Source organism: Lissotriton helveticus, chromosome 12 (assembly GCF_964261635.1).
Source record: "Lissotriton helveticus chromosome 12, aLisHel1.1, whole genome shotgun sequence".
In the NCBI taxonomy this organism is placed as follows: Eukaryota; Metazoa; Chordata; class Amphibia; order Caudata; family Salamandridae; genus Lissotriton; species Lissotriton helveticus.
The window spans coordinates 104,169,086-104,181,187 of NC_136073.1; the positions used below are offsets into that span (position 1 = coordinate 104,169,086).

Sequence of the window (12,102 nt, forward strand, 5' to 3'; positions counted from 1 at the left end):
CGCCGCTGCTTCTCGAACACAGCGTCAGCCGGCCCCGTTCTGTGTGCTCCGGTCTCGGCGTCAGCAGGCCGCCATCTTGGATCCGACTCCGCGATGTTCCGAAGCGGGTCGATCCACCGATTCAGCTTAGTTAAGCGCCTCCGTGCCCAGTGTTCCTCTTCTCAATGGTACGTCAGAACCTTCAGTGCTCCTTCGGTGTCTGAAACGAGACTTGTGGACTCCGTTTTCATGCCGGATTTCGATCGGCTCGCCAGAGCAGCAGAGGCACCCGACTCACTCGGCCATGCTGTTGGCCACGCCCCCCTTAAAAAAGCATTTTCGAGCTTATCTGAGCTTGTGGTTGTTCCAGGACGGTGGGACCACCACCAAATTGATCAACACAACAAGGTCTTGTTTTTTATGCAGTTTTCTAGGTCCTCACCGTAAGTTGAGGGGGGGGGGCTAAAATCATCATCTTTCTTGCGTTTCAATGCAACTTCAGGCTCTCCCATGGCTGGAGATTTTGTTCTATAGCTGGGAGTGTTTCATTCTTTAAAGGCCTTGTGTATGGTAACATTCCTGGCTATGGAAAGCCTAAAAATGTATGATGCACTGTTTATGAGCTTACGCTGTCTCAGGCCGATTATATGACTGCAAGGCAATGCTTTTTTACAAAGCTGTTTGACTGTGATGTTCTCTAGGGATTGTTTTGACCTTTACAGTTAAATGCCAAGTATGGGAAAGAATGCACAAGCACAAAGTTTGTTCTTGATAATTGTTTTATTGGGTTTTCATAATGATTACACATGGTTTATTGGTTCATCAATATCGCACTAACTACCATGACTCATGCCAAAGCAATGTAATTATTACACAATGTCTTTTGAAACTCACTTGTGGCATTACCGGTGATTACACAATGTCATCCATAGTATGTTCCATCTGCCATTTTACATTTGTAAATTACTGCGTAATATGTGTGCGTAATAAATGTTCTCCTTTTTCTAAAGAAAAAGTACTGACTGGGCAATCATTATTGAGTGTTATTATTGCATGACAGTGATTGGTCATCACTAGCCCACACCACCTCCCTTGAAAAGACCTTGGAATGCTCTGCGTAGTTACCCTTTGAGAGTCAAGTGCTACAATGGGGTTTTTGGTTCCCAATGAGGAGAAATTTGTATTTAATACTTGTGATGGCCACACAACTAATAGCCCAATTTCCATCAAGGAACCACCCGTACTTAAAGGAAAGGAACGACCAATTGGCTTTGTCAATGCGTGTGAAATGTTGTGCATATTTTGTGTTAAACAGTAACATGCTAAAAGTGATTTTGAATGAAACCTCTCACTAGGGAGATTTTTATTATGCAAAAGGACAGTCTTATTGTTTCCTTTAAAGAAGACTCTGAAGAGGAAAAATAAGAAAACGAGAAGAAAACTACAGTGTATCAACCATTTAAGTATGCAAGTATAAAGAGTTCATTACCAATTCAAACATGTAAGTTACCATTTCTGTGAAGCTATATTCTTCTTAAAGTGGACATGTAGGAACTTTATGGAGTTCTACTCAATCCTAGTTGGTCACAAGGAATGACCTCACAAGTTCGCATAAGTGAGATTTTCTATTTTTGAGATACATGGGATGTTTCACAAAACAATATTTAAAATGAGATACCATCCAAGTCATCAGGTTTTTTAAGTCTGGGAAAGGGTAATATTGACACCAGCTTATTCAGAGCTGCCTTGTCTGCCCCTTACTCTCCCTCTGCTGTTGAAGAGCAGATCATAAGGAAATCAGTGATAAGGAGTATTGCTGCAGAGCTACATCTACACTGTTCAATATCAGTTGTATGCTTTCTCCAAAGCTATCTGTTTCTTGTCTTGGTTCCTTTCCCCAACAATTGTTCTCTGGTGTTTCTCTCTGGTTTCAGCAATATGATGTAACACTTTGGGAGAAAAATGCAAACAAGTACTCCAGCGCTGGACGAGACAATGGCAAAAACCTCCACAGCCACTGTGTATTTCCCCTGTGTGCTCAGGTGTCCAGGAACAAAGGATCCCCACACACTGATGAACACAAGCATGCTAAATGTGATCCATTTTGCTTCATTAAAGCTATCAGGCAGTCTGCGTGAAAAGAATGCTACTACAAAACTAATACCAGCCAACAGCCCCATATATCCCAGCATGCACCAGAAGGCAGGCACTGAGCATTCATTGCACTGAAAGATGATGGTGCCAGTCTTCACTTCCATATTCTTCTCTGGAAAAGGAGGGCACAGAAGCAGCCATGTGGCACAGATCAGGAGTTGACCAAGTGTGCAACCAGAGATTGTAAACACTGGAACCTTTGGACCCAGCCACTTCCTCATGTTACTACCTGGCTTTGTGGCATTGAATGCGATGACCACCATGATGGTCTTGGCCAACACACAAGACACACAGATGATGAACATAATGCCAAAAGCTGCCTGGCGGAGAAGACAGCTTACTGGATGTGGGAGTCCAATGAAAAGCAAAGAACATAGGAAGCAGATTAGGAGGGCTCCGAGGAGAAGGTAGGTGAGGTTCCTGTTGTTAGCTTTGACAACTGGTGTATGCCGGTACTTTACAAAGATGCACAGAACAATAATACTTGAGAAGGAACCTAGATTGGCTGCCCCAGTCAAGGTGGCTCCCAATGGCTCCTCATAAGAAAGATATTCTATTTCCTTTGGAACACATTCATTTCTCTTCTCGTTGGGCCACTGGTCACTTGGACACTTCCAACAGGCATTGGAATCTGAAAAATAAAACTGTGATTTGTAACAATTTCACAAATTCAATGTGCATTATGAACAGGCATTAACAATTAAAGGTTGTAGAGACATTCAATGATGCATAGACATATGAAAAGAATGGCTGTTTTGATAAACACTTTCTGATACACTCAGAGAACCTTCTGTGGTGTGATTGAACAGTTCAGTTAGTAATCCTTATTGATTCTTGACTGGGCTGAGGACTGCATTAATCCATTCAATATGGCCGTAAGCAGCAACCAAATCAGGACATCAATGGTAATGGGGTTGTTTTGCTCTGCTGTGAAGCAGAGCTGGTGTAAGGCATAATATGGTCAGAGGGCGGCAAGAATGTGTCTCCTTCCACAGATGAATTCCTCATGCTTACCAGAATTTATGCTGCTTTTGCAAACAGTATGCATTCAAGAATAATGCATTTGTTTATGTATTTTACAGCATCTCTGCAAGTCTTTCAATCATAAATGACGAGCCAACAAAATGTCATGGAAGCAGAACTGAGATCATATCCCCTTTGACCTTAATGTTCTCATAGGGTCGTCCTCTTGTTACACCTTTGGTCCCTCAACACCCACCTGTTTGCTGCCCTAATTTATATTCTTAGATAGCCTTCATGACCACAAGGAGGACCGCAGCGCAAAGCACTCACTACCAAACCCTTACTGACGTCCAGGTGGTTCAAACACCTTCAAATACAAAAGCACTCTCTATGAGGTGTTTGAACCTGGACGTCAGTATGGGTTTGGTGGTGAGTGCTTTGCTCTACCCTTACTGATGTACAAAAGCACCCGCTACCAAACTCTTACTGACGTCAAGGTTCAACTACCTCCAAATACAAAAGCACCCGCTACCAACCTCTTACTGACGTCCAGGTTCAACTACCTCCAAATACAAAAGCACCCGCTACCAAACTCTTACTGACGTCCAGGTTCAACTACCTTCAAATATACAAGCACTCACTACCAAACAATTACTGACGTCCAGGTTCAACTACCTTCAAATACACAAGCACCCGCTACCAAACCCTTACTGACGTCCAGGTTCAACTACCTTCGAATATACAAGCACCCCTACCAAACACTTACTGACGTCCAGGTTCAACTACCTTCAAATACACAAACACCCCTACCAAACACTTACCGACGTCCAGGTTCAACTACCTTCAAATACACAAACACCCCTACCAAACACTTACTGACGTCCAGGTTCAACTACCTTCAAATACACAAGCACCGTTACCAAACCCTTACTGACGTCCAGGTTCAACTACCTTCAAATATACAAGCACCCCTACCAAACACTTACTGATGTCCAGGTTCAACTACCTTCAAATACACAAACACTCCTACCAAACACTTACTGACGTCCAGGTTCAACTACCTTCAAATACACAAGCACCGCTACCAAACCCTTACTGACGTCCAGGTTCAACTACCTTCAAATATACAAGCACACACTACCAAACACCTACTGACGTTCAGGTTCAACTACTTTCAGATACAAAAGCACAGGCCAGAATGAAAGCCTGGTGCCACTGTAGCAGAATAATGTACTTTTTTATTTTTAAAATCTTATCAGTGATAATGGCCTCCTTGCTTTTTATAAATAAGTACAACCTTTAATCAATCTGGTCTCTAGGTCTGAGGATTCGTTCCAGTTTGTTTGAAGATATTTGCGAATGAAACAGCAGTGCTGGAGGTTTTAACAGTGGAGAGACAAACAGCAAAGCAGCAGTGGGAAGAAAGAATGAGAAAAAGCAGAGAAATGAGAGAAAGTTTTCGAGCCCATATGTGTCATTTGTGATCAGCAAAAGAAAATTAAACATGAGCCATAATCAAAATAATGTCATGTATATTAACAGCACTGTCGGAGAGTTACATATATGCAGCCACGGGATGAGTCAGAGCACTACCACCTACAGTTCTGAAGAATGAAAGTGCAAAGCATCAAAAGCCTCCTATAGATCAGTATCATCTTTGAGGAACACATTTCAGCTTAGCCCAGCATAAAATAGAAATGTCAGAATTACTAAACCTATGTACCTGTGACAATTGAGTACCCAAGACTCATCTACTACTAGTACTCCATCTCCTCACATCCTCAACCTAGCCCTCATCCACATTCCCTTTTCGCATTCCATTGATGACCCTTTATGAGTCCCAGCAGTCAACGATTTTGAAGTCCATTGGCCAGGTGTTTCTATGCCATATAATTTAGTGCCATTCTGTTTTTTTTTGTTTTTTTTGTGTTTGATATAATAGGTGAGCCCACTGACATTAAAGAACGTAATAACCACAAGAGCCTTGAGGATGACATTGTTTTTCATGATTTCCCAACCCTTGTCCAAGAGATATGGTGGTAGTGCAAAATATTCCCAAGTCATGAGAGCAAGAAATTTAATATATTTGGCTGCACATCTATAAAATGAGCAATAGTCTATATGGCCGATTAGACATAATATCCCAATTGGGGAGAGGCTATGTTGCACAATATTTTTTAAATGGTTTAACGCTCCCCCATTACTGCCAAACAGCTCACAAACAACTCTATTAAATAGACAGGCAATAGCCTCCTACCTCGTCCGCCCTGCATAAGAACAAAAAATAAACTGGGTCATTGGTTTCACAGCTAAGTGTCTAAAATAGAACAAGGAATATTTTCTTTCAGCTCAGAAACAAAGAAGAAAGTGGGTGAGAGGAGGGTACATGTCAGGACCACAGAATTAGAACCTGAAGGTAAACATCATCAAGACAAGATGTCACTCAAACTATGCCCAGTCCAGAAGCACAAGATATGAAGACACACATCATAAGCATACAATTTAAGAGAACAGATGGCTGTCAAAGTCATTCATGCAATTTTTTTCAAGGCTTTTAAAAATGAAAGCTGTCATTGGGATTTGAGCATCAGCTTTGGAGACATTTGAGTCAGACTGCATATTTGTCATCCCCCGGAAAATTCAGGTTGGGCCAACCAGAGAGACAAAAATGTGATTATCGGAAAGAGGTTCACACACATTAATACATCAATTTACCAGCCACCTCCATCCCCCGCAACAACTGCCAACCTGGTAACAGTAGTAGATAGCTTGAGTTGGCACTTTTCCAGCCTATTGGTGGGTGTTAGTCTTCAGACAGGAGGTCTTCAGTGATATCTCCCACGCAAGGGGCACTCCATCTACCTCAAAAGTCATTGTTCACTTTTAGGTGCTTCAGCAGATACATCAGAGCCCACAGATTGTCATATTTTATTCAGTGTAAACAAACGCCTTCTACTCTGATAATTTAATACAACTACCCTGCAGTACACCTTATGTCTCAACATGAAGTCGCTGCCAAAGCCACCCAGAGTCTACATCACCTAGTGAAGGTAGTCCGGTCAGTCGAGGAAGGGAAACAAGGTCAAATTTGTAACTGGTCCAATGTGATAGTCAGGAAGGACATGAGAAATCTGATAGACTATCTCATGGGACACAGTGAGCAAACAGGTGTTATGGCACTACCTCATTAGGACTCTAACAAGCCCAATGCACCCCTTCACCTATCTGCATCTGAGGTCCTTGGGCAATAATTGCCCCCAGCTCAATACAAAGTCTGAAGTGGAGACAGGCCCTCCAACTCCTAATGACATGTTGGTGCAGTAGGCCGAGTGCAGCCCAGAGACTTTGGCTCACCCATGTAATCTTGGTACATATCAGGCCATGATTCTACTAATCCTTCGGTTCATTTAAGAGCTCGCCCCTTGGCTCTTTCTCTCCCACATTGCCTTCTCATCTGCCACCCACTGATCCTGGTATTTCTCACAGCCACATATTCCTAACTAGATGGTCAGAACTAACTCGGGAGTAGCCATTGTGGGCAAAATCAAGCACCATATCCAAGTCACCTAATTTTCTACTGATTTCCTAATTAATCTAGTTTAACCCACTTTAATTTGATATTGAAACATTGATTTGAGTCTGACTCCACCGGTGTCCACATCAAGAAACCACAACACAATACATCAACAAAATGCGTTAGAGTCTTCTAGTAGATGTTGAGTGCATTCCAAAATCATTAGAATTCTTTGGAAGTGTTGATAAAACATAGCTTTGATTAAAGAATTGTTATTGGGAGATGGGAGTTATCAAGACCTAAAACAGGTGAGAGAAGAGTAAAGAATGAACACAGAGAGGGATAGATGCTGTGAGTGAGAAAAGATGGATGAATTGTTCAATCAATCAGGTATATATAAAGTTCAGCAAATCACTTGTGAGGATCTCAAAATGCTGGAGTTGCTACCTCTAGGTGGTGATCCACTCATTCGAACAGCCAGGTCTTGAGTTTTTTCTTGAATTGGTGGAGCAATGAGACAGTTTTGTGGATTACAGCTCTTTGGAATCATTTGGATTTGGCTGGCTTGGTGGGCACAAATGTGTCAGTGCATCCTGTGTTCTACTAGGAGAAGTTCTTCTCAGTCTGGTCTGGGTTCGATATTGTGTCTGGAAGGTGGGAGTTGAGAGTGTTGTTCCACTGGTCTCCTGATATCTTTTTCCAGTTTCTACATGTGGAGCTAGAGGGACTTGGTGCCCGTGTAGGTAGGTCCTAGGATGGTGAAGTGGACACTGTAGTGGTCTGTCCAGGTGAGCTGTGAGACATGGTTTTGCTTAACTCTGTCATTGGTCATGAAAATGGGGTTGAGTGTGTGTCTTGCAATGTGGGTAGGGTTGGTGAGATGTTGCTTGCAACTGATGTTGCTCATGCTTTTGGGAGGTTGGTTGTGTTTGTATTTCTGGGGTCATCAAGATGAAAGTTAAACTCTCCTTGGAAGATGTAGTGCTCATATTCAATGGTGATCAGTGCAAGGAGGTCAGAGATGGCATTACAGAAGCTAGGGCGTGGTCCTGGTGGTCCGTAGGCGAGGGTACCACTGATGGTTTTTTCCATGTATGTGGATTTGGAAGTTGAGATGCTCTATTATCTGGGTTGAGTCCTTTGAGGAGGCCGCGCAGAGGATGGTGACCTAGTAGATGATGGCAATTTCACCTCCATGTTTGTTGGTTCGGACCCTTCAATGGTGGCAATGGCCATGTCCGGTGCAGATGTGGGGCTCAGCCAGGTCTCTGTGCGGAAGATGATATCCGGGGTGAGGGAAGAGATCATGACCCACATATCCATGGTGTGAAGGCAGAAGCAGGAAAGATAGAGCACAAAAGAAGGCAGAGTAGATGAAAGGTAGATGCAGAAGGAAAAACAGAGTCAGAAGGACAAATAAGGGAGAAGAGAAAATCAGGCAAGAAGACTGCAATGCTGGCAGAACAGACTGGCAGGAGTGCTGTGCAGAGGGGGAGCTGGCTCGAGCACCTCCTCAATGGGGTCTGCCTGCAGACTCATTACGTAGGTCCTGGGAGGAGGCAGGAGTGATGGGAGGGTGGGAAATGGGAAGGAAGGAAAATGGCAGAAATAATGGCAGTAGACGGTCAAAAAAGAAGGCAGAAACAGGAAAGGTAGAGTGCAAAAGAAGGCAGAGCAAAGGAAAGGTAGAGGCAGAAGGAAAAATAGAATCAAAAGAACAAATAAGGCAGAAGAAAAAATAAGCTAAGAAGACTGAAGTGCTGGCAGTATGGAGCGGCAAGAGCGATGTGATGAGGGGGAAGCTGGCTCAAGGCCCTGCTAGTGTTAGGATAGGGATAAATGGTGACGATTGAACCCAATATGGAAGAAACGAAATGGTGTAGAGAGACGAGAGAAGAGTAAAAGGTAGGCAAAAGACTTTGAATAGAAAGGGGAAAGGAGTGTTAATTATATATCGACATAAGTTAATGTCAACTAAAATACCTATCTCTCAACTCATTCAAAGTCAGTGTTGTTTTCTCAGCAAATGTCACACAAGACCATGTCAGTTTGCAAAAGAAAAGTACCTGTTTCATTTGAAATTTCTCCTTCAGCACACAGGACACAGTCAAAGCAGCAGGGCGGCTGTCCTTCTTGGGCGGCTTTTCGATATCCAGGAACACAGCTCTCGCTGCAGACTGAATGGGGAACCTTTGGTCAAATTGAGAAACACTGAGACACTGCAGGCTAGCATGTATTTTCATGCAGGTACAGATGGGCACAGTATGTGCCCAGAGCAGGCAAAGTATCTTACCAGGAAGATGTAAAGGTGTATGAAGGCACCAGCCCTACTCTGCCAATGCCTCAGTGTAATCAGCCACTTGATCTCCTGGCCACTAACTACTTGCACTGACCAGGCAGCAAAACCAACTGTAATCATATGCCTCTTGGAATCGTCATTTCTATAGTATTATGTGATATGTACCTTATTACAATACCCCACCAGTATTCTTAGTCCTACTGCCAACTTCCATGAAAACCTTAATACTGAACCAAAATGACTGTTATTTTATAATGATTACCACTTTGCCTCTTCGTCACAGTCTTTTTCACTGAAGGGTGACAGGACTCTGCAGACAAAAAAACTTGGTAATTCAATATGAATTAAAATAAATGTTTTTAAAAAACGGCATTTTCATTAAACTTATTGCACTGTGGGGAAGAGAATAAGTACTTCCAGTGGCACTTGATGTGTTTTTTTCCCTTTCCCCCTTTGTGGCTAGTAGTTTGCAGATTCAACTACCTCAAATTATGAAGTGCAGATACATGTCTGTATTAATATAGCTCGAGTGACTGACAAGCTTGAGCATTCCATTTCTATATCTTCATCTGCTTTCCTGTGAAGGCTGAAGTTCCATACACAATCTATCGACAGCTATATGAAACATTTGTGTCTGTGCAATACTCTGATTCAGAGATTGAACGGCAAAAAATGTTGTGCCTATGTATCAAACACATTTTAGGAGTCTGTTAAGTTTTACCAACCCCTACAAAAGGGTTTAGAAATGGATTTAGAAGGGGCTTTTGTTGCCTCCTTGAATAAGTTGGTTAATTTTCTGATGCCAATGTCTCATTGACTGTCAGAGGCTTCAATGACATACTATTGTCATCAAACATTTCATAATACAAAAATATTGTGCCCAAATAAGTGGTCCTAAATATCGCATTTACATTCTTATAATGTAATGTACAAAAATTATTTCTGCAAGATATAGTGGTCCTAAATGTTGACATTGCATAGGTGAGTGGATATATGGAAAGTATGTAAAAATATAACGTACAAAAATTAATTAACTTCCATAAAATATCACTTACAAGAGCTATACAATAAATAACGAAACAATACATTTTGTATTAAAAAATATAATAAATACTGATTTATAGAAACAAAGATACAATAAACAACATATCAATCAGCATTGAAACTATTTTTTTAAAAGCCAAATAATTAAACACATTTAAAAACGCAGCATATGTATTCCCACTCCAACCTTGGCAGCAGTAAGGAAAGTGTTAGACTTTTGAGGGGTCAAATATACTAGTCTCACTCTGAACTAAGTACCATTAGTGAAGATTTTTCACTTTGGAGGAGTCAGATTTACCATTCGCATGCAAACCTAAACAACAGTAGGGCATTGGCAGATTTAATATTCCCACCCCAACGTAAGCAACAGTAGGGAAAGCTTTGAACTTTGAGGGTGAAAGATTTGTCAGATTGAATATTTCCACTTGAACCTAAGGAACAGTAGAGAAACTGTTGGTAAAATACATAATCATATCTAATAATTGGCATAAAATAATTTTTAACATCAAAATACAAACATTTATTTAATTAAAAAGAAATTACAAAAATACGTAGGAAAAACACATAAAATTTCAAATTTGTATAAACAACCTAAAACTAATAACACAGTCCCAACAACCTGTAAAAAATGATGACCAGTAAAAATAATTACAAAAAATACTGAATACTTAAAGAAATAACATATCAATTAAATCGATTAATTAAAAAAAATACAGTTTAAATAATCAATAATCTATCCAGTTAAAATAAACAGTTAACTATTTACAAAAAATTATTCAATAATGTTTTAATTGAATAATTTACATAAATAATGATATAATTAACCAAATTAAAATATACAATTAACAATTTACAAAAATAATAAGTAATATATTAATTGAATAATTTACATGGTATATAATCTAGTTTACCAATGAACGTTTAAAAATTGACAAAAGCTATACAAAATGTAACGATGTATGGAAAAACATTTCCCAGCCTACTTGTCTACAAATCCAACAACTTGCCAATAATTGAAAGGGTTTACAAAATCAAAAACTCTATACATATATGACCTAAACAATACAACATTAATAAAAAGAAATTACATTACATTACAAACAAATAATAATAACTAGGCTTTCCTCTTTTCAGTTTCTATTTTTGGTAAATTCTGGCTGGGTTTTTTCAGTGTTTTCAATACCTTAAAAAAACAGTGGTTATCAGTAGTTACACATTTTCACCCCATTAAAAACAACAGAAACAGTGTTTTTCAGTTGTTTATGGAATGTTTTGCTTTTATTATTGCTTCTTTCTGCACTGATTGTGCATGTGTATAGACAGTGTACGTACAGGATATATGAGGTCCAAATATATTTTTGTAAATGAAACTTACTGTAGTACACCATACAATACTTCTTTAGTGAGTCTGTGGTCATGCGCGCTCACTCTTTCCTTCCCATTAAACGTTTATCTTTCAAAAGGCACTCTCAACATTGCCACTTAAGACGGGCAATGGCAAAACAGCCAGTACACAATTTTCTAACTCTGGTGACTGAAATAGCTTTCCATGCCAAAACTGGTGCACCAGAAGATTGCAATTCTCTGGGACAGGTTCTGCAACATATTCGTTGAACTGGACGCATGTGCCCTCAGTTATTGAAGCAGTAAAAAAGGAAGCAGTACTTTTCAAAGTGCAGAGAAAATGTCCTCTTACGGAAGGAATCTAGAACTTGTGCAGAGTACCTCAGTGAGGCTTCATTGACTTTAAATGCCATGGTTAGTGAAGGGACATTTCTATGCATCATTCCTAGCCATTTCTCATGTACTGTAAAATAAAATATCCTGAACTGCTCCTCAACATTTATTTGCTTTCCAAGAGGCAAGAATTCTCACATGGAACTTGTTGTAGTGTCAAAGTAAATAAAAGTGTCGCCCTGCCCACTCTCAAGGACATGTTTCACATCTACACCAATTACGCTTAACATTTGGTTGACAAGGGTGTTTTCACAATCTAGTTCTTTGATTATGTCCACTACAGCAGCCATGTTTTCCTGTAAAAATCTAAGAATGCAGTAGAGTGTACTTTTCTTCTCATTATCAATATGCAACCAAAGATCCTTGCATTTCTTGCCTTTGTCTTCACCACTAAGCAAAGATTCTGTAAATG

At 40.4% G+C, this 12,102-nt stretch overlaps 1 protein-coding gene across 1 annotated transcript in view; it reads right to left on the reverse strand.

Annotated features, from left to right (window-relative positions):
- Window positions 1-1,847: 1,847 nt before the first annotated feature.
- LOC144797965 (vomeronasal type-2 receptor 26-like) overlaps window positions 1,848-12,102 on the reverse strand; it is a 75,730-nt gene continuing 65,475 nt past the window's right edge. The window contains exons 4-5 of the mRNA XM_078668771.1: window positions 8,677-8,800; window positions 1,848-2,764 (exon numbers count right to left, since the gene is read on the reverse strand). Coding sequence (XP_078524897.1) covers window positions 1,848-2,764; window positions 8,677-8,800 — 1,041 coding nt within the window. The remainder of the gene's footprint in view (window positions 2,765-8,676; window positions 8,801-12,102) is intronic.